Raw genomic sequence first — 25267 nt, forward strand, 5'->3', positions numbered from 1 at the left:
AATCCATTCGAAGTCTTTATCACGTAATTGAAAATTAGGGAGAAAATACAACAAAATTTATACCATTTTCGACTCTTTCGATAGAAATTGTCGAAGTATCATCCGTTTAAAATCAATAAATCCTTTAACAAGTTCGATATTATTCACAATAGGGATTTTATTTTTCAACTTTGTAGAAAACCCAAGAGTTTGAGGCTATGAAACCACACACATTCAACAATAGTATATAAAGACATGGATTCAAACCCGATACCTCCCCTCTATTGAATTCATCACTTTTTTAAGTAATCTTAAGCTCTCTTAGACTATCCATAAAATCAAGAGACAGAATCCTCATAAGAGACAATCCCATACATATTATGAATCAGTCAATTTCGAGTAAATGATACTTCAATTACTTCTAAAATAATCGAAAATCCAACAACAAATTTAAAATCCAATCAAGAAATAAAAATTAAAAAAAATAAATAATGAATTAATGGCAATAAATTTTTAAGGTTGAGGGATTTATTAATCCAAGCTTTCCAATTCCCTTCCCAGTTGCTTTCCTAGAAATTGCTTCATTGGTCCTTCCATTATTTTCTATTTTCTTCTCAGTGCTTGGCTTCTTGCATAGCATGAAATTCCTAGCCCGTATTGATCCAATTGCCTCCCAGGGACTCAATGCTACAAATAATTAAAAAAAACCCCCACAAAAACACATCAAAATCATAAATAACCCCTCACACATTCCTATTAAATTATTTTTTAACTAAATTAATTTTTTAAAATAGTCAAATTACTTTTTTAATAAAAATACTCATTAAAATAAGGTGGGTAAAAAATACATGTAACTTGTCACACAAACCTTGTTAAAAATTAACGTTTTAATTATTATTTTCATTAAAAAAATTTGTTTGATTCTTTTTGAAAATTTAATATCAAATTTAGCTAAAAAAAATAAAGACTAATTTAATAAAATTTGTAAATATTAAGGACTAAATTCATCATTTTTTTTTCAAAATTTCAGGTATTTAGATTGTTTAGAACATATGACATACCTATATTCCAATATGCTAAATAATTCAAGCAAATTGAATAATCAGAATAATATAACTTCAAAATTTATTCAAAAACTTCAAAATATATAAACCGTACGAATTTTTTTTCTAGAGATTAACATGGTAAATAACAATTCAAGAAAACTGAATAATCTGGGTAAAAACCCTTTCCAGTCCTTTTCTCAATTTCGATATTAAATAAATTAGTTTATCTTAAAAAAGTTTTAAAAATTAATTTTTAAGTAAATAATTCAGTATCAACGGATTAAATTGACAAAATATATAAATATTAAGGATTAAATTTATTGTTATACAAATTACAATCAAAATTATGAACCGAATTAGATGTTTATTTTCGATCAAATTACTCCAATTAGCTAATTTCAAATTTGAGAGTGTAAAAGTCTTTTTACCAATAATCTGCTCATTTAAACTTCAAAGTTCATGCCAAAAATCCAAAAATAAACAAATCCCAGTGAAAAATTACTTATAAAAAAGCGATAAAATTCAAGTGTGATTTCAATGAACTTACCATGTGATCCAACACTAGGGGAATAAAGAAGAAACTCATTAAGATCCGATCCAAGAACAGGTAACGGCCTTCACGAGCATATGATTTCAAAGCAATATCAATAACAGTACCAACCAGTTCTCCTTCATTAACAACGAACCGGATCGGACCGGAACTTCCCAAAACAGAGACGCTATTCAATAACTTATTGCCTTTACAACCCTGATTCTTCTTCTGCTCATTGTGAACCATCTTTTTTTCAAAAAATCAAATCAAAATCCACTAAATATCGCGACGAAAAACAATGGGTTTCTTTTATTTTTTTCAAAAAAAACAAAACAAAACAGGGTTTATGGATCGAGGCCGATGCAATGATAATACCAGCCTTGTTTACAAGAACAGATAATGCTCGCCCTTGAATTACGAAGGGAGAGCATTAAATTACTGTCACTTTGATTCGTTTCCACCATTCACAAATGATGTTTTAGAGCTTAAACAAACAAACAAACAAAAAAACAATTGGGCGATGGGGTGATTTTTTTGAAGAAGGTTTGTGAGAGTATTTAAGAACAAGAGATTTGTTTTTAGAATGTGGGTAAAAAGGGTTTTCATTTTGAGAGGCTGGCTTTGTTAATATGGTTTTTTTTCTTTAATTATGGCCTAAGTATGTTATTATTTGTTTTTAATATTGTTTATTTGTTTTAGTTTATTTTTTGTTTAATTTGAGTTTTAATCCTTCAATTATGTTAAAATTTAGGATTTAATCCTTCTAGTTTAATTTTGGCTTATGTCACTATTTTGCCCTTGAATTATCATTTGTATCTAAACCATCATTTTCATCTCAGTTTACCCCCAAAAATAAAAAATGGCAATAAAAATGTGACACGAGACATATTCTTATTGGACGCATGTAATTTCAAGGTAAAATTGGATGAAAATGATAGTTTAGGTACAAAAAATGAGACAAAAAAATGTTTAGACACTAAAGTAGGGAAACAAAGTATAATTCAAGGGTCAAATGTGACTTAAGCCATTAATTTTCTTCGTGTTATTAGCCTTTTCGAATTGACTAGTGGTGTAATCCAGCCCGAATACTGTTAAGCTCAAGCTCGAGCTTGACTTGAAATTTGGAGCTCGATACTTAGCTTGAATTTGATCAAACATCTATTTTTAAGCTTGAGCTCGGCTCAATATATAATTAAGTTACTCGAGCTAGACTCGATAATTTGGCTTAGGATTAATAATATAGATTAAGGGTAGTGTATGAAAAGCTTGATAAGGCTTATGAAACGTTGAGTCGAGTATTTCTAAGCTTGAATTCAGCTCGACCAATAGCTTGAGTTCAACTCAATAAATACTAAATCAAGTTTGAATTGTTTTACTAGAACTTGAGTAGTTTGTGAGCACCAATATCCCATTTACACCCTAGTGATGACTAGAATTGTTCATAGGCTGGGTTAGGCTAAGGCTCGATTCCAAAATAATATTTCATGCCTAGATTTGTTTTTGGGCCGACCTAGCTCACCTAGAAAGCCCATTTTACTGTTAAAAAAAAATATAAAAAATATACATTTAATTGATATTTTATATATTTCTAATTAATTTTAAATTTTAAAATAAAATTTATTATTTAAATTGAATTCGAGTTAAACTGGACTAGCGGGCTACCCGACCTTTAGACAAGTCTAATGATAACGAGAATTCATTTTATTTCTAAACAACCTATGTAATTTATTGGTTGAATATAGTTGACTAGTTTATCACATGAACTTAACTTTTTGGTCAAATAGCAGTAAAAAATTGATTTCATCACTTTAATAGTTGAAAAGAGTGGGTTATCAAATTGGACTTCCCAATCTAAAATCATGAATTTACATATCAATTTATACCAAATTAAAGTATAAAGATTAATTCTCACATTTCAACTAGGGGCAAGCAAGGGCATTGTTTCACGGACCGCATATGGAAGCCGAGAATGGGGCCTTTTTATTTAAGTATTTGAACTATTCAAAAGTTTTTATCTAAGTCACTGAACTATTCGAAAGTTTTTATTTAAGTTATTGGGTTGTTAAATAAATCCTTTTTAAAAAGTTCTGGCTAGCAAGCTCTAAGCGATAATTCGACGATTAGTACAGTGAATCAGTACCCATCAATAAGTAAAATAACACACCTTAGATCCAAGTCAATTTGATGGTCAATGTCAGAAATCAGGGAAGAAAGTTGTTTGAATTTTGATTCGTAGATTCATGATGTTCAAAGTCGTTTCACGAAAAAAAGCTAAATTATAGAAGAGAAGGGGAATGAGAGCTTTTGATTGGTGTAGGCGATAGGAATAGACAAGGCTATACAACAGTGATTTTAACCGCCTAATGACTTAAATGAAAAATTTTGAATAGTTTAATGATCATTTTGTAACATTTTAAAGTTGAATAACCAAAATATAAATTTACTAATAATTTAATAACCTGGAGTGTAATTTACCCTAAGATTATTAAGCAATAAATGCATAACATTAAATTCAAACAACAAAACAAGTTCATAGCGAAGACATCGGCCAACCACTTAAATAAGCTTTTTTGTCCATTCTTAACGTTATTCTCTTCTTCATATATTTATAACAATGAGCTTTCGTTACATCCACAATCAAAGCAATTGATTTGATCAAATTTAAAGATATTGAGAAAAGAAAAACACAGATTTTCGTCGATTCGATCTGATTCATTTACTCATATAATTTTATACATTATTAATTGTATTACATCGAGATTGTTTGTTCTACGGTTCTTGTTATCTTTTTATGACAGAGTTCGAATAAAAAAGCTTATTCCTTCCAACAATGTCAGACGTATTGGGATTTCTTAAAGTCATTGTCCTAAGAGGTATTAATCTTGCTATTCGCGATGCCATTACCAGTGATCCTTACGTTGTTATCCATATAGGTCAACAGGTTCGTTCGATACCTTCATTTTTCTTAACTACTTAAACTTTGTTAATGAATACTCCATATATATATACATATTTATGAGTATGCAGGAGTGAAGGTAGAAAATTTATTTAGGGGCCGAAATTAAATTTTAATTTTTACGATAGTAAAAATGTAATTTCATCATTTGAATAATCTATATATTTATAATCTTTAAAAGATTAAATCAAATTTTTATCGTTTTTAGGGGATCAAATTACAATTTTACCTTTACTAATTTAAATTTTAAAAAATTAAAGAACTTAAATAAAAAAATTTTCATTTTAGGAGTCTCTGCCAACCCTGGCTACACCCCTGTGAGTATGATGTAATCCTTTAAATACATATATGTTGACTTTGTTTCTGCATGATTGATGCATGTTATTACAGGGGAAGCCAAAAATTTTATCGTGAGGGCTGAAATTGAATTACAAAATATTGAAGTGGACAAAATAAAATTTTTTATCATGTCTTTAGTTATAATAATATAAATTTTAAGGATCTAAAAGATAATTTTACCCGAATTAAGGGAAACCAAGCCTTTGAATACATAAAATTTCGTGTAATTTTTTTTAATTTAAAATTAGACAAATAACCCTATTTTTCTTTTTTCTTTTTCTTTTTTTTTGCAGAAATTGAAGACGCATGTGATAAAAAGAAATTGCAATCCAGTTTGGAATGAAGTGTTGATTTTTTCAATTAAAGATCCTAATGTTTCTATCAATTTAGTAAGTAATTGACATCCAAAATTATTTAGTTATTTGCTTATGTATTTAGTTTGTTTGTAAGGCCCGCAAGATACGAACTCGGGTTTAGTTTCATTGATTCATACAATTATTGGTAATATATAAAATTTAATACTCGATTCTTTTGAATTAAAAGAAGTATAATGGTCGATTGAGTCTTAACTCGATTAGTATGGGCATTGTTGTTAATGCAAGAAGACGTGGGTTCGAGTGTGCCGAAGCGCATTATCCTCCTATTAATGGGTTGGGGAGAGCCCATGGGTAGTTTTAAACATTGTGTTAAAAAGAGCAGATATTATCAGAACTTGTAATGAAATTGTTCAAAAAAAAAGTATAATGGTTAATTTATTCCTCAACGTTTATATCTTTTGCCAATTTGACATTTATCCTATTTTAGCTAAATTTGATCCTTAACCTTTTAAAAACAGTCGAATTGTTGTTTTATTAATAGAAATACCAACTAAAATGTTAAAATTTTAAACATTGTAGCTTGCATTTTGCCTTTAGACCTCATAAGTTATTTTAATTCGTTCATGCAGTTATCCTTAAAAAGTGACATTTCACCTGATATTTGGAGGCATTTGGTCGATTCAATCGATTTAATTTGTTCTTCATGTGTTGTTGTAGGCCGTTTACGACAAAGACACGTTTACATTAGATGATCAAATGGGTATGGCAGAGATCGACCTTAAACCCTACATAGCCGCTTTAAAAATGGCAAAGGGTTTGCATAATCTACCAAACAATTGCGCACTGAAACGAATACAACCGAATCAGAATAATTGCCTCGCCAATGAGAGCAGCATCATTTGGGAGAACGGCAAGATCACTCAAGACATGCGAATCAAACTAAAAAATGTCGAGTGCGGAGAACTTTTGATCCAACTCGACTGGAACGAAACTCCTAATTGTAAGGGTTTGGAAAGTGAAGGTACATATGCTCGCTTTAATCATATTTATATCTATATATGTGTCCAACATATACCTGATCATGGGTTGGGCCACCCAGCTCAGCCCGAAGGCTCGCCCGAAATATGAGGGTTTGTGCAAAAATATAGGGCTAAAAAATGGGCTTGGACAAAAAATAAGGCCCGTTTAAAAACGGGCTAGGCCTCAGGTAAGGCATTTTTGGCCCAGGCCCGGCCCGAATTCACTAAAGGACAAAAAATCTGCTCTTTTTGTTTTGTTTTTGAATGTTATTTTCTTGTTATTTTCTCCCTATTTTACTACCATTTTACTATTATGTTGCTACTATTTTGTTGTTATTGTTTGAATATTGTATAAAATTTATTTTATTATTAATTTTATTATTATTTTAAAGGCATTTGTTAATTTTGTTATTTTTTTAGAGGCATTTGCTTGTTAAGTTGCATTTTATCTTATTGTTATTTAAGTCTACATATTTTTTAAAATTTATTTCCAATTTGTTGGGAAATATTTAAAAATAATATAAAAATTAATACGGGCGGGCCGGGTCAGGCCCGAATTTTATCATTTTTATCCAAATCGGGATTGAGCAAAATTTTAGGCCCATTTTTCGAGACGGGCTCGGGCTAGTAAATGATCCTAAATTTTTAGTTGATCCCGACTCATGAGCACATCTAGTCCAACACGAGTATACTTAATTTTATTTTAATTATTTTTTTATATTTAGAGGATTATGCTGTTTGAGTTTATGTTAGTTTTTGTTGTTAGACATTACTACCTTAGAAAATTGAACAAGTTGGACTTAATTTAGATTTATATTACCAAGGTAGTGGCGTGTGGTTTCACGGTTAAGGGTAGTGCAATCAAATTGAGCCGAGTTCGAGCTTGTAAGAAGTTTCAGCTTGACTTGAAATTTAGGAGTCAAAGTTTTATTCAAATTTGATCGAGTTTTGTTTTAGATAAAAATCAAACTTATTGTTAAATTAAGATTGTTTACTTAGCAAAGAATGATTTAGATTCTCATATTTAGCTTCAAACTTTATTATTTATACTTGAGCTTGAGCTAAATCGAGATTTTTCAATATTAATTTTAAAAAATTGATTAGGTTCACATGCCACTCTAGTCAATCATTAAGATACTTGAATTAAGAAAACTTGAATTTGATTCGGTAATTACCGATTTGAGCTTAAGATTGAACAACTTGGGCTATCAATCAAGTCAAGTTCGAGCTTAGCTTGAATGGCTCGTGAGGCTTATCGAGCTCCAGTCAAGTAACAAGATCTGAATTTCGAGTTGAGCTCAAGCTTACCAAAATTCAAGCTTGACTTAGACTCGATTACATCTCTTGATAACTCTAAACTACTCAAATTTGACTCACCAATAATATCAATCAAGCTAATTTTAAGTTTTTTCTTCGAGCCAAACCCAAATAACTTAGGAAGGTTAATTTGTTGTACTCAGTTATGCATGGGCCATGGAACCCTATTAAACCTCAGACCCACCATACAAGGAGGCATCATTGAAGTTAAAGGATTTGCTGATTTTTGCTTGGGCAAGATGGCATCATCTGCTAAGTATATTATATCTCACTAGTATGTATGTATGTATGTTTTTAACATGTAATTGAGCTTGAATTATGTAAATTAATCTTATAAAAGCAATCCTTTACATGATTGGTTGCAAATATACTTGTGATTTGTTTTCCTTTTTTGTAAATAAAAGAATATATTTAAAGGTTAAGCAAAGTTCAGATTATTGTATATGTAAATCTCATTTTTATTTTAACTGTTTATTTTTTCAATGGAATCATTAATTAAGAAAAAAAAGAAATAGAAAAAAATAAAATATTTTAAGATTAGATGGGTTTAAGTAGAATTGTTCAAGAAGTTACCAAATTGGTAGGGGTAAAACTAAAATCTTTTTAGGGGCCAAAATTAAATTGTAATTTTTACGATAATAAAAAAGTAATTTTACCATTTTAATAATTCATATCATTATAACTTTTAAAAAATTAAATCAATTTTTTTATATTTTTAAGGAAGCTAAAGTGAAAATTTATCTTTATTAATTTAAATTTTTCATTTTAAGGGGCTAGCCCCTATAAGCCCCTAATTTCTCCCCTGCGAATTGGTGGAGTGTTGAGTTTTGGGGCAAGATATTTTTTTACATGAATTTCACTCATCTTGAGATATAATTTGATATTAAAAACATTTTTTAAAATTTAATTATAAAATAAATATTTTGTTTGGCCGAAATAAGGGTATCCACTATTGGTGGTAATGGCTAATCTTTTCACCGTGAGTGCTTTCCAAATATATAAATGATTAATCATGAAATGTGCTCCATTTCCATAGATGAGAATCGAAGCCCCGATTTCATTTTAAATTTTAATATTTAATAAACAACAATACAAGCTTTCATGTTAAATTTGACATTTAGTTCCTATAATTTTCAAATTTTAAAATTTAAGTCCAATTATTAACAACATTAAATTTGTTCGTATAATATTTTGAAATAAAAAATATCTCATTGAAATCAATATAATTAAAAAACTGAAGTTACAAAGAACTTAAATTTAACAAAATAATCTTAATGAACCTTATTGTAACCATAATGGGTGGGGTTAGGTTGAGCACTCGTTAACATCCTTGCAAACCTAATCGAGGTTTTCTTCACCTTGATGGTTGAGTGTACTGAGACTAAGAGCTGAAGTCTCTCTTTGCTCTCAATCATTGATCATAGGCTTAATTTTATGGCCTTGATAACCTATGTATTGTATGCGACGTTGACTCCCATTTGCTTGTATTTTTATTATTATTGTGAAATGAATGAATGAATTAATAATTAAATTGAAATAAAATATTATCATTTCATGAGTAACCAAAAAATAAATAAATTAATAATTAAATAATAATTTTATAACTTTTTCATAATTAAATAATAAAAAATAAATTTTATAATAGTTGAATTTTATAACCAAATAACTCGATTTTTAAACACATTTAAAGAACAAATAATTTAAAGAAAAAATAATTTGCTTTCCATTTCGCTTTGTGGGTTTTGAAAGTGAAATGTTTTTTTTTCTTTAAAGTGAAATGACTTTTTGGAAAAGAAAAAGGAAGTGAAATAATTTCATTGACATTAATCATTGCCCTCTCTTGAAATTCTACATTTTAATAACAAATATCATTAAAGTGAAACTGATTGATGATTAAACAAAATCAAAATGATATACAAAAATAATTAATAATATAATATAATTTTAAATTTAATATAAATATAAATATATATGATTAATATATTAATATTTTTCATAAAAATATATTTTTTCAATAATTTAATAGTGAGCTAGAGGAGTCTTTTATATATATATTAAATTTAAAGATTTAAAAGAATGTTCAACAATATATTTTATATTCCATGTTTGTTTGCCAATAGAATCGGTAGTGAACAGAATTATTAAAAGTTATAATAATTTATTTCGTACTTTAATTTTATAAAAAAAAATTAATTTAATCATTTATTTAGTTTTTTGTTTATTTAATTTTTAAATTTATATTTTTTATCATGTTAAAATAAATAAAAATTTTAATATTTTTAACATATACATTAATATTTAATTATTTTTAAATTTTTAAAAATTCAAAAAATATAAGAAAAATCATTAAAATTATTAAAATTATTAAAAACGTATAAAATATAAAAATATATTTTTTAAATACTTGTAAAAATTAAAAAGTTAATTAAATATTAATATGTTATTCATAAGTGTATCATACCAGCCTATTAAATAGATTGAAATATTTAAAATCTAGAAGATGAGGGTCCAATGTCCATATGATAAAGCCAATAATAAGAATTTATTTTAATTTATAAAACAACAAATAACAATATAATAATGACAGCATAGAAAGTGCGGCCGCCAAATACCTACCCACCTCACGTCTGCTTAATGATCCTCTGTCGTTCGTTTTTTTATTATTTAATTTTTTTATATAAATTTAAAATTATTAATTATGTTAAATAATTTTATGATAATACTTTATTGGATAAATTACACCCAAAGTCATTATACTATTAGTAAATTTACATTTTGGTTACTCAACTTTAAAAGTTACAAAATGGTTAATGAATTATTTAAAAATTTTTGTTTAAGTTGCTAAGCTGTTAAGTTTTTTCTTTTTTAAGTCTTGCTAGTGAGTTTCAAGTGACGATTCGATGATTAGTGTGATGGATTAGTACTCATCGATGAGTAGAATAACATACCTTAGATCCAAATCGTTTGACAACCAATGACAGAGATCGGAGAAGAATGTTGTTTGAATTTTGATGCGTAGATTTGTAATATTCAAAGATGTTTCAGGAAAAAAATTGAATTGTAGAAGAGAAAGATAATTATAGCTTTCAACTGGTACAAGTAGTACGAACAGAAAATGCCATACAACAATGATTTTAAGAGGCTAGTCATGACTTAAATGAAAATCGAAAAAGCTTTGGTTTACACTCTGTTCCAATTTTGATGATCAAAATACTACTGGAACAAATAACTTGGTTTGCCGCTGAAAAAAACAGTTTTGTTCTAACTTCTATTAGAAGATAATCGAACAAAACAAGTTAAATGCAAAAGTAAATGAGCAAAGTAATGAGAAAATTAACACACGATATTTGTTAGTGCATTTTGGATTCATCAATTCTATTTTGCGAAGCATCACTCGGTGAATGATTTTATTCAAAACTCGTTTTGATCACCTATTGGCTTAAGTTCAATCTATCCTTACCCAAAGAAGTAATTGCAGCCCCAACACCGACCCAAATTATTACAAATCACCCAAAAACCAAAGACAAAAATCAAAGACATTCAAAAACTAAACACACTGTGTGACACAAGCTACCTATTTATAGATAGGCTTGTAACATTCATTTAAAATACAACATTCATTTAAAATCTAATTTTATTCTATTAATTATCGTAAGTATTTATCACATAAAAAGTATTATAAACAAACTTTCCAACAACCAAAATCTTGATTGCTACAAACAGCTTGTTCTAACATGAAATGGGATAAAATTCTACAGCAAATGTTTAGCACACAATCCAAATAAGTCACGTACCAAAGAAATTAGAATATGTCTTCCCTTAGGAGGTAGAACTAGCTCAAACAACCACTCTCGATATCAACAACCAAGCTTGTTCGTCACAAAATTATCCAAATATGCATCAAAAACCCAAAAATAAAGTTAAGGGATATAAATCATGGGATATAAGCTAAATTCATATTTATTCATAAAAATTAAAAGTAGCAACATCATCGAAGCAACAAAGGCTTTAAAAAATTAGCATCATCTCTCTCTTTGACAAAGCAAAATACAAACAACTTTATTCACTGATCATCGACACTAACTATCAAATGGATTTGGATCTAAGATATATTCTTCTACTTATTGATGGGTATTTATCCACCGTACTGATTGTTGAATCGCAACTTGAAACTTGCTAGTCGAACTTTAAAAAGAAAAAAAAATAAACAACTCAATGACATAAATAAAAACTATGGAACAATTCAATGACTTAAATGAAAACTTTTGAATAGTTCAATAACCATTTTGTAACTTTTTGGAGTTGAATGATTAAAATATAAACTTACTAATAGTTTAATGGCTTCGAGTGTAGTTTACCCAAAAAAAAAGTTAGTTAAACAATAAAAAGTTGAAAATCAATAAATAAAAGAAAAAAGAAAACAAAGAGAATCTATAGTCTTAACAGTTTTTTTTTTTTTTAACAAAAGAAAGCGTCAATGAAGGACGAACAGCGTTGATCAACAGCCTCCAGTCACTTTTTTTTCTTTCTTTGTTTCTTTCACCCTTTCATCGGTTCTATCCTCTCTGTCGCTCTCTAATAGACATAGAAAAAACAAAAAAGAAAATGGAAGTCTCAATCAGCACATACTTAATATAAAAAAAAACCCCCGAAAGAAAATATTGAAAATCAAAGTAAAAAAGAAGAAAGAAATCTGGGTTTTTAATTTTGTATACAGATGGGGACTCTTCAAACATGGAGAAAAGCATATGGTGCTCTTAAAGATACTACAAAAGTCGGTCTCGCTCATGTCAACAGTGATTTCGCGGTAAAATCATGTTTATATTTGATTATTTTGTTTTTTTTTCTATATTTAGTATCTGAATTTTGATTGGATTTTTTTGTTTATAATTAGGATTTGGATGTAGCCATTGTTAAAGCTACTAACCATGTTGAGTGTCCTCCAAAAGAAAGACATCTTAGAAGTGAGTGAGTGAGTTCATTTGGGTTTTTTTTTTTAATTTTTAAGTTTGAATTTGCAGATTTAATTTAGTTTCATTTGAGGTTTTTGATTTCTGGGATTATCATATGAGGATTTGAGTTCATTTTTTTGTAGAAATTTTTGTTGCTACATCAATGTTTCGGCCTCGAGCAGATGTTGCTTATTGTATTCATGCACTTTCCCGCCGATTGGCCAAGACTCGTAACTGGACGGTATTGTTTTTTTTTTACTGCTTTTTATAATGATCGAAATCGTACTAACTGGAGTAGTTTGCAAAGTGTTGAGTGGACGGATCCTTAATAGGTGGGTATTGTTTCCGAGGAAAGTTTTGTATTTCGACTTTGACTAGAGTCTGAATGTTTGAAAAAATGGCACGTTCAGTCTTTTCGGTGCTTGATAAGTTGAACCATGTGTGTTGGACTCAAACCAATGCCCTAGTGCATAGATTTGAAGGCATGGTTCGCTTTATCAAACACCTCAGCTAAGCACTCTTACTCTGTGAATACGTCGCCTTTTCACGCAATCGGCCTCTTATTAGAGTAAGGAGATAAAACCTTCATCGATAACAATATCAAACCATTGAGGGATTCGTCGGCTCTTGAAGGATGATACTTCGCATACTTCTCCCGGTTTCAACCAATCTGTAATTGGGTAGTTATTGCTTTAATTGGGAGAAATTTGTGTAGTGTCATTTATCAAGAGCTGATGGACCCTTTAACGGATTTTTAATATTGTTTCCTGTAGAGGTTGTCTTCCGATTCCAAGTTCTTGAAAAACATTCATCGGGTGCCTGATAAGTCAAATCTATGCCCTATAGCATTCTCACCAAAAAAATGCCCTATAGCTACATGGGTTTCTAGTCGAACCATGCACATTGTGCATGGTTCTCTTATTAGTCACTTCCCGGCTCACTGACTCTTCATGCATTAGAGGCCTCATCTAAGTTAGAAGATAAAACCGGCACCAGAGATAATATCAAAATTTTGAGTGGATTTATTGACTGTTGGTGGACGACACTTCGCATATTTCTTCTGATAAAATTGGCTTCCAAATTTGATTTCGAATATGGGAGTTTCCAACTGGTTATTGATTGATGTGCAGTTGAAATTAATATTTTTCCATTCTATATTTGTTAGATATTTTAGCATTAGTTATGTTAATATGAGCATGATAGGAGGTACTACCATGAATCATATGTATAATTTATACCTATATTCCCGACTTGATTGATATGATGCAGGTACGAGTATCTGTTCAATTTATTTTTCATGTACTTTGAGTTATTTGGATGGTTATATCCAATGCCCCATGTTCCATTTTGCCTTGGATATGTAAAGTACCGTAAAGGCTTATGTACTAGGAGTCAATTTGCATTTTACTTCATTTACTCAAAAAATAGATAAATTGTTCCTTGTACATTAGATCAAAGAACAAACTAATCCCTTTTGTTAAAAGTTTTATCTATTTCTATTGTTAAAAACTAGTGTGGCTGACGCAATAACCAAATAGTTATGCTTGACATATCATGTGCACCTCATGCTAACATAAAAGACCAACTTTTAACAGTAAAAATGGATAAAATTTATAACAAAATGACCAAGTTGCTCTTTGATCTTATGTATAGGGACTAACTTGTCTATTTTTTTTACTAGAGGGGGCAAAATGCAATCTAACTCATAGACAAGGGCTTCCATGGTACTTTTACCACGTCGGATTTGTGGTGCTAGAGTTCTAAGTTAACTACCTTTGGATTACAAGCTTTGATATTGGTAAACAAACTTATATTGTTATCTTTTTTCCTTCTACATTATTCAATAGGTAGCATTGAAAACACTCATAGTTATCCATAGAGCATTGAGGGAAGGTGATCCTACTTTCAGAGAAGAACTTTTAAATTTCTCACAAAGAGCAGGCATTCTCCAAATTTCTAATTTCAAGGACGATTCGAGCCCTATTGGTGAGCTTTTAATCTCTCGCTTTGTAGTTGTGTCTCAGCTCGTGATATATGCACATGCTTTTCTATGTGTCTTTTGATCATCGCTGCGCTGACAACTTCAGTTTGATTATGCCTTTCAGCATGGGATTGCTCTGCGTGGGTACGTACCTACGCATTGTTTTTGGAAGAAAGACTCGAGTGCTATAGTATTCTGAAGTATGACATAGAAGCCGAGTGTCTCCCGAGACCTGTCCTGGGGCAGGATAAGGTAATTACATAGGTATCGGCCGGTGTTTCCCTTTTGAGGATTCATGGCCTGCTGCTAAATTTTGTTAGTTTTAATCGGCAGGATTACAGCAGAACGACAGAGTTGGACAACGAAGAATTGTTGGAGCAACTACCTGCTCTGCAGCAATTGCTTTATCGTCTCATTGGTTGCTTGGTAGTTTATTATATGTTGATCTTGTAGAGTTAAGTTTTGTTTTGTCAATGCGTTCAACTTTGTTTCACCTGATCGGGAAAGTTAATAGACTACCCTGCTTTTCTTGCAGCCAGAAGGTGCTGCTGTAGCGAATTATGTCATACAATATGCTTTGGCTCTGGTATATTTTCTCTCTCTTTTTCTTTATTACGTATTTGTGTTGTATTCTTTTTGTATTCAAAAGTATTTTGACCTCGTAATATCGCGATTTTCAGGTATTAAAGGAGAGTTTCAAAATATATTGTGCTATCAATGCTGGAATCATCAATCTTGTGGACAAGGTAATACATGAAGCTGTCCTATTTTGAGGCAGATGTGTTTTCTTTTTTTCAAAATGGCTGCTCGAGTTGTGCTTTTATTGCAGTTTTTTGAAATGCCGAGACATGAAGCTGTCAAAGCTCTTGATATATACAGGCGAGCCAGTCAGCAGGTTAAGATATATGTATATGATATATAGTTTCTTATGTTAGTAGTCGATTACCTTCTCATTCGGTTAATAATTGTTGCGGGTTCGGTGATGTCTTGGTTTAATGTAATGATGGCAGGCAAACAGCCTCTCCGATTTCTATGAAGTTTGCAAAGGATTAGAACTTGCTAGGAATTTCCAGTTTCCTGTTCTCAGAGAGGTAACGGTTCTATGGAGGTGATTTGTTGTTCTGAGTCATCTCTTTCAATCATTTTGATGTTAATTGATCGCTACCGTTATTGCAGCCACCACAATCTTTTCTCGCTACCATGGAAGAATACATTAGAGAGGCACCGCGTGTGGTTACTGTTCCAATGGAATCGTTGGTTAGTACCATTTTACTTACATACATACATACATTCATACATACACACATGGAATAATATATGTTGTCATTGTCAGCAGCTTCTATTGACATACAGACCTGACGAAGGTCCTTCCGAATATACTAGACCATCCAATGATGAACCCGAGCCAACCGTGCCTGTAGATGGTGTTGTAGTTTCCACTGTGGAGACTGCCCCTCCTCCACCTCAGACCAACATCGACACCGGGGACTTACTGGTAATGTTTCCCTTTGATGTTTCGTACTGTACACTTTCTCGTTTTTTTGTTGATTGCGTTTTGGTGGGGTGCAGGGATTGAGTTATTCAGCCCCTGATGCCTTCGATATCGAGCAAATTAATACTTTGGCTCTAGCCATAGTTCCGATTGATTCCGGTAAACTATATTTCTTATTCTTCCTATTTCGCCTTTTCGATGGCTATTATTCCGATAGAAGATTGCAATTTGTTAATCTGCAGGTACTGCTCCAACGTATAGTTCCGGTGCTGGTCAACCAAAAGATTTTGATCCTACCGGATGGGAACTCGCCCTTGTTACCACACCGAGCACCGATATTTCTGCAGCTGCCGAGAGGCAATTGGTATATGCCCTTTTTTTGTACTTAAACGTCTCATTCGATTTCATAAATACAGAATACGGAAACTGAAAGGAAGATCTAAATGATCCGCGTGAAAAGATGAGATACATTGAGGACTTTAATGATCTAACTGGCTATGTTTTCGAAAACATTTCAGGCTGGTGGATTGGACTCACTCACTTTCAACAGTTTATACGATGAAGCAGCCAATCGAGCTTCTCAGCAGCCTGTATATGGTAGCACCACAGCTCCAAATCCGTTCGAGGTACACGATCCATTCGCCATGTCGAATAGCATTGCTCCCCCTATAGCAGTGCAAATGTCAGGAATGACTCAACCGCAAAACAATCCTTTCGATGCTTACCAACCTTATCAGCAACAACATTTGACGATCCCGAGCGCATCAAATCCGTTTGGTGATGCAGGGTTCGGGACGTTTCCAGTGAACCAAACAGCCGTTATCGCTCAGCCTCATGCCAATAACAATCCCTTCGGAAGCACAGGCTTATTGTAGTGTTAAATTTCAAGAGTCAATTCGTGTATTTCGGTCAATACGGTCTGACCGGTTTCCGATATGTTTCGGAGTTGAACAAGTGTGTAGGTTGTTTTTACTTTCACCACCACAGGTTTAATTTCTTCACTTCAGCATCAGTTTTTACATTTGTTTGGGTTGTAAAAAATCAATGAGTTAATTGTTAAAAGGTCTAATAATGCAATTAATTTATATTGAAAAGGTCCGACTTCATAAAATTCACATTCTTAAATCTGTTTTAAAATATGAAATTTTTTATTATTTATATTAAATTTGATAATTATTATCTGAATCCGGTTTAATTAAAATTTGAATATTATTTAAAAATAAAAATTTTGTAATAATTAAAATATTGAAAATTTAATATTATTTGAATTTGCAATATAAAACTTCACAAAAATATTTTGCATTACTAATATTTTCATTAACATTTCTTTTTTTAAAGGGATAATGCAACATTTAGTCCTTAAACTTCTTAATTTTTCTCAACTTGTTCATTGACGTTTATTTTTGGTTCGCATTATAATTTCATTATACATTTTAGATCCTACATAAAACTTTAGATGAGTGCCAAGTCACCACACCCGAAAGGAATAATTTAGGAACCAAGTTGAAAAGACAAAAAAAGTTCAAGGATCAAGGTAGAAAATGTAGCCAAATTCAGGGACTAAATATACTTTATCCCATTTCTAAAAAATTCGTGCCCAACGGTTCAGCCTAATGGTTCATCTACAATTTGAAAATAGGGTAAACTACACTAATAGTCACCAAATTATTAATAAATTTCTTTTTTGGTCACTCAATTATGAAAAGTTACAAAATGGTCACCCAACTATTCAATTTTGCCCTTTTTTTTTATTACCGGTTGGCTAATGTAAAAATAAAAATACCCAAAAATCTAAGATAGTTGGGTTACCAAAAAATACAAAATTGAATAGTTGGGTGACCATTTTATAACTTTTCATATTTGGGTGATAAAAAAAATTACTAATAGTTGAGTGACTACTAGTGGAATTTACCCTTAAAAACCGGGTTTGTCAAAAACCAGCGAAGGACTCGTTCATCAACAAACAAAGCAAATGATAAGAGAGGTTTTTAAATTCCACTCGATCCAATTGCAACCTTCCAGTTCTCTCCATTGCCATAATCCACAAAAATAAATAAATAAATAAACACTGTCGCTTTCTCATTAGCCAGCTTCGAAGAATCGCATATTACTTTGATCTCTCCAACGAGTGAGCTCCATCTCTTTCTTGAATTTTTGTTTTTGTTTTTTGCTTTTTTATTTGTTAAAATGAATGAGATTTGTGTTTACATTGATTGCTTTTGATTGATCTGAGGAGAGTGAGCTCCATATCTTTCGCGATTTTTCACTTATTTTTTGTTTTCTGTTTTTCACTTATTTTTGGTTTAGATTAATGAGATTCGTGTTTGGATTGATTGCATTTGATAGATCTGAGGAGCTGAGTGTTTTTTCTTTTTGGCAGAATTTAAGTAATAAAAATGGTGTTCGAGGTGATGAAAGTTCCAACGACGACGTTTGAAGGCCAGAAGCCAGGCACTTCTGGTCTTCGTAAGAAGGTTTTTATCTTCTTAATCTTTTGATTCGTTATCCGATGCGTTGATCTCTCGTTTTTGTTCGATTTGATGCGTTTGACGATGCATGCAAGTGTTCATCATTGAATCAGATCTCATAAAATAAAATTAACTTCTTCTTTTTATAGATAAGCTGTAATTCTTTAATGTAAAAACATAGAAAAATGACCGGAATCTTATAATTTTCGCCCGTGTTTTGTTTGTCATTTTTAAAGTTTTAACTTAAATCATAATTTATTTATGTTTGGTCGACTATAATTTCAAGTCCAGTATTCTTTTTATATATTTAGAAGTCTAATAATGCGTCAAAGTTCCATCTCATTCAGATCATAGTTTCTGCTTTTGATTTTATAACTATAAGTTAAATGAAGCTTTCGATGGTTTATTTTATCGTAGTTTTATATTTCTATATTTTCATGATTCTACAAATGTTTATTAATGGAAGCCAACCAGTATAATTTACTGTTTCTGCTTTTGATTTTAATAACTATATGTTAAATAAAGCTTTCAGTGGTTTATTTTATCGTGTAGTATTATATTTCTATTTCATGATTCTACAAATGTTTATTAATGGAAGCTGACCAGTATAATTTACTGTTTTAATACTCTTAAAATTGATCGTAACAAATAATGACTTACTAGTTCCTATATTTTTCTTACAAATAATGCTCTTTTATTGCTTTACTTGTTTGTTTAATTGAACAATTTGGCGCTTTGATCTTCCCAGGTGAAAGTTTTTGTTCAGCCTCATTATTTGCAGAATTTCGTTCAAGCAACATTCAATGCCCTTACACCCGAGAAAGTTAAGGGTAGGGACTTTTTATGCGTGGGTGTTTTCTAGCTTTGTTAATTTAAGTACATTCTTTGAGTTTATGATTTTTACTTCAATTTTAACAATTGTAGTTTGTATCTGTAGAACCCTATATTAAACATGAGTCCTTGGGACCCTGGCAATCTTTTAAGTTCTGTATTTTTTTTTTATCTTTTCATGTACGAGGAGAGCTCAGATTTAAGATTTTTATCCTAATCCAGATAGAAATACCAAGAGTGTACATGCATAGTCATGGTACATTTCTGTTTTGCTTGCAAATATAATTCCTGATATCACACCCCGTCTGGTGCTCTGACAACATGCAGTTCTAATTTGTTGGATAATGCTTGTAGTGCATATAAAGCTCAACTTCTCTAGTGTTTCACTAATTGTTTTGGTAGAAATCTATTTTTTATCTTGAAAGAGCAATTCTGAAATATCTACAAGTAAAATTTGATATAAGAATTGAGTATTTATTTTGTTTTTATTTCACTGCCTTTCTTGGTCATGTTCATTCAGTGGATTACAATGGCTTTCTCTAATTTCTGTTCATGGATGTAGGTGCCACACTTGTCGTTTCTGGTGATGGTCGTTATTTCTCAAAGGATGCTGTTCAGGTACTGCAACTTATTGAATCTAAATTTAGATAATGTAAAATAAACTTTCTTAAACTATCACATGATATTTTTACTAATTCTTTGTTACATTCCTCCTTGTATGGTGTATCAATATTAGTTCATCCTGGTTAACCGGTATAAAAAATGTGAAAGTAATCTCTGGTCAACTCACATCTTCATCTTTGAAGCCCCTCATAATTTTTGTTGAATAATTAATTTGTGATTTCTGTGGCTGTGTCACCTTTCCTTCTTTTTCTGAAATGCTGCACTTTATGATGCAGTCTATATCTATCGTGAGTTAGTTGCTCAACATATATGTTTTTAGATTATCTAATGACAGAGAGATATACCATCTTGAGAATGAGAAAGAAAATCTTTCCTGTTATTATTTTATTAGAAGAGTGCTTTTCAAAATTGATTTTTATGTCAAAAGCTTTCTGGACTATCTTACTCAACTTTGGTCTCTGTTGGAGATTCATGCCTCAACCTTCAAACTTAACAATTTTTTTGTAATGGGTATGTTTTACTGATTTAGGCTTGTCTAGCTGAACTTATTTAAACTTGGTCTGAGGATCTAGTCACTCTTTGAATTTCTTTTATTCCGACCCTTTCAAAGTGGGAAGCCATGTGGGCTAGGAAGCCTAATATAAGTTGCTACACGTGCTCCTTATTGAATGCGGTTTATGTATTGATGCTCAAACTCTAAATAAAATGCTCTAAAGGTTACAATTGAGAATTTCTAGACTGTTTGTGTGCATTATGATGCTATCCTTTCTGAAAATGATATATGACATATCATCTGGTAATCAGTCATTAACCATTGCCTAATTGCTCAGTGTGGTAATTTCCTGTTAAATTGACAGATAATAATCAAGATGTCAGCTGCAAATGGAGTAAGGCGTGTATGGGTTGGTCAAAACGGATTACTTTCTACTCCAGCTGTATCAGCTGTAATACGCGAAAGGGTTGGTGCAGATGTGAGTGTTATTACTCCAATGGCACACATAACTGTTATTATGTTTGCTTTCCTTTCCACTATTGGGCTGCAGTAAAATTTTGATTTATATGTTTAAGTTGACAGTACTAATGTTCTGCTTGTAAACTTTTAATTCCAGGGATCCAAAGCAACTGGTGCCTTTATTTTGACAGCTAGTCACAATCCCGGTGGCCCTAATGAGGTAATGCCTAACTTAGTTTGTCTATTTTCTAAAAATTGATTTTATATGGGACATTTGATAGATGCATGATACTTTTGCTTTTGTTTATTTACTGCAGGATTTTGGAATTAAATACAACATGGAAAATGGGGGACCTGCTCCAGAGGCCCTCACTGATAAGATCTTTGAGAACACAAAAACAATAAAAGAGTACTTGATTGCTGATGAGCTACGAGAAGTTTGTCTTGCATCCTTAGTACAATGTTTTTCATTTTCTTTATTCTTTTTAAGTTAATGTTGTCAATTTGTTGCATAATCCAGGTAGACATTAGTACAATTGGTGTTACCAACTTTTCGGGGCCTGATGGACCGTTTGATGTCGAGGTTTTTGATTCAGCAAGTGACTATGTGAATTTGATGAAGTAAGTTGTTCTTCCCATCTTTCTATACTTCCCTTGATTGGAATTGTTAGTATTTCAATTTAAGTTCAAAACCTAAGAGCTCCAAGAAAAATCATCTGCATGGACTAAAATTCTGTGACATAATTTCACTTCATGTTATTGGTTCCCCTGTTGTTGCATTCTGAAATCTCAGGGTTCTTAATATTAGCAGCTATAATGCATGCAGTCTAAACACTAAACCCCTTTGCCTCTATTTGTCAGGTCAATCTTTGACTTCGAGCTTATCCGCAAGCTGCTTTCATCTCCGAAGTTTACATTCTGGTATGCAGATTTTGCCTTTACACATTAGGACATATTTCTAGTATGCAGATTTTGCCTTTACACATAGGACATATTTCTAGCATATACCTAATTTTTTCGTTGAAAGATGTAACTCTTTCCCCTCTTATTGAAGCTATGATGCACTTCATGGTGTTGCTGGAGCTTATGCAAATCGCATCTTTGTGGAAGAGCTTGGGGCACAACAAAGCTCACTTTTGAACTGCACACCCAAGGTCTTTTTAAGTTTTTGAAGAATTGTAGGGACTGATGATATGTTGCTTCTATGTTTATCCAAATAGATGAGACATTTCCTTTTTTGGTGCTTGACTTAATGCAAACCAGGAGGACTTTGGTGGAGGACATCCGGATCCCAATCTGACTTACGCCAAGGAGTTGGTTGAGCGCATGGGATTGGGAAAATCGAACTCTGGTGTTGAACCACCAGAGTTTGGTGCTGCTGCTGATGGTGATGCTGATCGTAACATGATCTTGGGTAAAAGGTAGTGTTTCCATCTACAAAATATGGTTAACATCTTAATAATAATAACTAAGCCTTCTAAAATTTGCTCTTATAACTTATTTGCTTTGTTAGGTTCTTTGTCACTCCATCAGATTCAGTAGCCATCATTGCTGCAAATGCTGTTGGTGCAATTCCTTACTTTTCTTCTGGTTTGAAGGGAGTTGCCAGGTTTCTATTGCAGCACTATTTAACTTCTTTTTATTGCATGTTATTAACCCTACTTCCTATTGGACTTCAACCAGTCTTAGCATCCAGCTGGTCCTTTCAAAATGCCAATTGTCGTACTAAAATGATCAATTAAAAACATCATGCTCATTGCCACTAAAGTTTAATTTTCTTTTCTATGCTTGAAACCTTTACAAGGTGAAAATGTGTATCGCATTTCGCTTTGACATGTTCAAGTGGATCCTTTTATCTCCAAGGACAAAACAATTCATAGCTGTTATGTCAGACTGTTTCTTCAAAAATGAGATCTCATGTCCTATGATAGAAATAGTTAATCATTGTTGCTAAAGTTTGAAATGTGAAATTCTGAATATTAGAAAAGGTGTTTTGCGGGTATAAGTACCATGGAGGCCCCTGTACTAGGTGTGAGATTACATTTTGCCCCCTCTACTCAAAAAATGGGCAAATAAGTCCCTATACATTAGATCACAGAGCAAACTGGTCCTGTACGGTTTTTAACAGTAGAAATAGATGAAATTTTTAATAGAATGACCAATTTACTCTTTGATCTAATGTACATGGACTAATTTGCCCATTTTTTTAGTAGAGGGAGCAAAATGCAATCTAGCTTCTAGTACAAGGGCCTCCATATGGTACTTTTACCGTGTTTTGTTTCAGGCATGCCTTGATGTGTTTCTGTTTAAGCCTGCATAATATGCTTCTTCTAACATCTAGAACACACTTAAACTCTTATTCAATTTCAATATGATGTTTCGGATATAATACACATATAAAATCACCAATGTTTACTTTGTCTCCATTGTAATTATATTCTGGATATGCTGCTCATAGGAGTATGCCCACATCAGCTGCCCTTGACGTCGTGGCCAAGAGCTTGAACCTGAAATTTTTCGAGGTATTACATAGAAAGTTATTATCAATAATATTTCCCTCTGGTCTTTTTTTTTTTCTTTACAAACAAGCTACTTACCTATTCTCTTCTAGGTACCTACTGGCTGGAAATTTTTTGGGAATTTAATGGATGCTGGACAATGTTCTATTTGCGGGGAAGAAAGTTTTGGAACTGGTTGGCATTTAATGTTCCTACACATGAAGTGTTTCAGTTTTATTAGGTACTATGAGAAACTTACAGAACCGACTATCCATGAACAGGCTCTGACCATATACGTGAGAAAGATGGAATCTGGGCTGTTTTAGCCTGGCTTTCAATCCTTGCGTATAGAAACAAGGATAATATCAATGGGGATAAGCTTGTGACTGTTGAGGATATAGTTCGTCAGCATTGGGCTACCTATGGTCGACACTATTATACTCGATATGACTATGAGGTATATGACATTGTTTTTTTTCTTTGTTTCTATGTTTTGCCTACAGATATTGAGGGAGTATCTAACTAAATTCGTTTTTGTTTCATGAAGAATGTGGATGCTGGTGGAGCAAAGGATTTAATGGCAAATATGGTTAAAATGATGTCATCCCTTGATGAAGTTAATACGTAAGTGTATATACTTACTAATTTTAGAACCACACAATCACTTCCTGGAATTATGCCACTATTCGATGGTTTCTTTTGGAGGATGGCCATTCTTTGGTAAAAATATCATGGAGGACCTTGTACTAGGAGCTAGATTGCATTTTGCCCTCTTTACTAAAAAAATAGGCAAATTAGATCCTGTACATTAAATTAAAGAGCAAATTGATCATTTCTGTTAAAAAACTCATCCATTAGAACTTTTAAAAACTTGCGTAGCTAACAAAATAACCAAACAGTGGCATGCGGCGTGCCATTTTAACAGCAAAAATGAATGGAAATTTTAACAAAATGACCAGTTTGCCCTTTATAATTTGCCCATTTTTTTAGGAGCAAAATGTAATCCGATTCCTAGTACAGGGGCTTCTATAGTACTTTTACCCCATTCTCTCTATGTTTTCCAAAATTTTCATGTATTTGGAGAATCATACCCTTATACCCATTATCAAGTACGTGTTGGACACGAATTCTTCAAGAAAAATGAAGAGTTGGAGTTCTATAGCTTGGGTTGTAAGTGATTTTTTCTTCTAATTAGTTGCTAAGTGCTAGATACTGACAACCTTCTTCCTTTATCCCGTTTAATGGTAATGTGTCACTGTATATATTATAACCATTCTTGCTAGCTTGATGGGTTATCATCTTATTGAGCTTGCTAAAGGTTTTCATTTCGAAGCTGTAACTTGGAACTCAAGCATTGCAATTTAAAATTATTATGTTGATTTCAATCATTATTCCTAAAGATCTTCCTCGAAATGTTTCAGTTTCTTTCGATGATCTTATGCTTTCTCTATCATGCAGCATCGTGAAGGGGGCTCGATCAGATGTGTCAAAAGTTGTCAACGCTGATGAGTTTGAATACAAGGATCCTGTTGATGGTTCAGTTTCAAAGCATCAAGGTATTCGGTTTTTGTTCGAGGACGGATCACGATTGGTAAGTCAACTTCCTCATGTTTACTAACAAAAAGTTACCTGTGGAAATTTCATTGTTTTCTAGTGGAGTTTCTAGAGCTAATCTAAAGTGACTGCAATTGAAACTTCGTATGCAGGTCTTCCGTCTCTCTGGAACTGGTTCAGAAGGTGCAACTATCCGTCTGTACATCGAGCAATATGAAAAGGATCCATCAAAAATAGGAAGAGATTCCCAAGAAGCTCTTGCCCCTCTTGTGAGTCCTTAAATTTCTATGTAAAAATATTCACGGTTTATATATATATGTAAGTTAATTGCACCAAACTTCCCAAACTATGATCCTTATTCTAAATTGGTCTTTAAACTTTAAAACATTCTAATTACATCCTCAAACTAT

General features: G+C 32.0%; 3 protein-coding genes and 1 pseudogene across 7 annotated transcripts; 3 read left to right on the forward strand and 1 right to left on the reverse strand.

Moving 5' to 3' along the window:
• Window positions 1-323: 323 nt before the first annotated feature.
• LOC107911550 (uncharacterized protein At4g22758-like) lies at window positions 324-2191 on the reverse strand (annotated as a pseudogene).
• A 2004-nt stretch (window positions 2192-4195) lies between these two features.
• On the forward strand, window positions 4196-7932 carry LOC121215999 (protein C2-DOMAIN ABA-RELATED 10). Of its 2 annotated transcripts, XM_041091068.1 has the most exons (4): window positions 4196-4498; window positions 5146-5241; window positions 5887-6190; window positions 7649-7932. In XM_041091068.1, exons 1-4 carry the CDS (start codon window positions 4388-4390, stop codon window positions 7708-7710), a joined length of 573 nt encoding a protein of 190 aa, XP_040947002.1. In that variant the 5' UTR covers window positions 4196-4387; the 3' UTR covers window positions 7711-7932. The 2 variants fall into 2 exon arrangements, with proteins under 2 accessions (XP_040947002.1, XP_040947001.1); XM_041091067.1 differs by lacking the exon at window positions 7649-7932 and having other exon boundaries at window positions 5887-6431.
• Window positions 7933-11980: 4048 nt separating this feature from the next.
• Window positions 11981-17015, forward strand: LOC121216000 (putative clathrin assembly protein At2g01600). 4 transcript variants are annotated; one of them, XM_041091069.1, is made up of 15 exons: window positions 11981-12312; window positions 12400-12469; window positions 12601-12698; window positions 14305-14443; window positions 14563-14690; window positions 14772-14864; window positions 14974-15024; window positions 15119-15184; window positions 15268-15333; window positions 15449-15529; window positions 15615-15695; window positions 15772-15933; window positions 16008-16089; window positions 16173-16294; window positions 16449-17015. In XM_041091069.1, exons 1-15 carry the CDS (start codon window positions 12223-12225, stop codon window positions 16803-16805), a joined length of 1686 nt encoding a protein of 561 aa, XP_040947003.1. In that variant the 5' UTR covers window positions 11981-12222; the 3' UTR covers window positions 16806-17015. The 4 variants fall into 4 exon arrangements, with proteins under 4 accessions (XP_040947003.1, XP_040947004.1, XP_040947005.1 ...); XM_041091070.1 differs by having other exon boundaries at window positions 11983-12312; window positions 15775-15933; XM_041091071.1 differs by having other exon boundaries at window positions 12281-12312; window positions 12400-12473.
• Window positions 17016-17877: 862 nt separating this feature from the next.
• LOC107911553 (phosphoglucomutase, cytoplasmic) lies at window positions 17878-25126 on the forward strand (the record flags this gene model as incomplete). Its single annotated transcript, XM_041091073.1, is given in 18 exon segments — window positions 17878-18058; window positions 18311-18404; window positions 19147-19228; window positions 19792-19847; window positions 20711-20824; window positions 20963-21025; window positions 21123-21242; window positions 21326-21426; window positions 21667-21726; window positions 21860-21959; window positions 22069-22226; window positions 22319-22414; window positions 23264-23327; window positions 23417-23498; window positions 23585-23760; window positions 23851-23927; window positions 24762-24894; window positions 25010-25126. Coding segments are annotated over 17 exon segments (1677 nt in total), but the record flags the coding sequence as incomplete, so codon positions are not given.
• Window positions 25127-25267: the final 141 nt, after the last annotated feature.

This window comes from Gossypium hirsutum, chromosome D04 (assembly GCF_007990345.1).
Source record: "Gossypium hirsutum isolate 1008001.06 chromosome D04, Gossypium_hirsutum_v2.1, whole genome shotgun sequence".
In the NCBI taxonomy this organism is placed as follows: domain Eukaryota; kingdom Viridiplantae; phylum Streptophyta; class Magnoliopsida; order Malvales; family Malvaceae; genus Gossypium; species Gossypium hirsutum.

Coding starts and splice junctions, on each gene's coding strand:
- LOC121215999 (XM_041091067.1), top strand. CDS start 4,388: ATGTCAGACGTATTGGGATTTCTTAAAGTCATTGTCCTAAGAGGTATT. Junction 4,499..5,145: donor TTATCCATATAGGTCAACAG/GTTCGTTCGATA, acceptor TTTTTTTTGCAG/AAATTGAAGACGCATGTGAT. Junction 5,242..5,886: donor CTAATGTTTCTATCAATTTA/GTAAGTAATTGA, acceptor GTGTTGTTGTAG/GCCGTTTACGACAAAGACAC.
- LOC121216000 (XM_041091069.1), top strand. CDS start 12,223: ATGGGGACTCTTCAAACATGGAGAAAAGCATATGGTGCTCTTAAAGAT. Junction 15,025..15,118: donor TACAATATGCTTTGGCTCTG/GTATATTTTCTC, acceptor CGCGATTTTCAG/GTATTAAAGGAGAGTTTCAA. Junction 15,530..15,614: donor AGTTTCCTGTTCTCAGAGAG/GTAACGGTTCTA, acceptor CCGTTATTGCAG/CCACCACAATCTTTTCTCGC.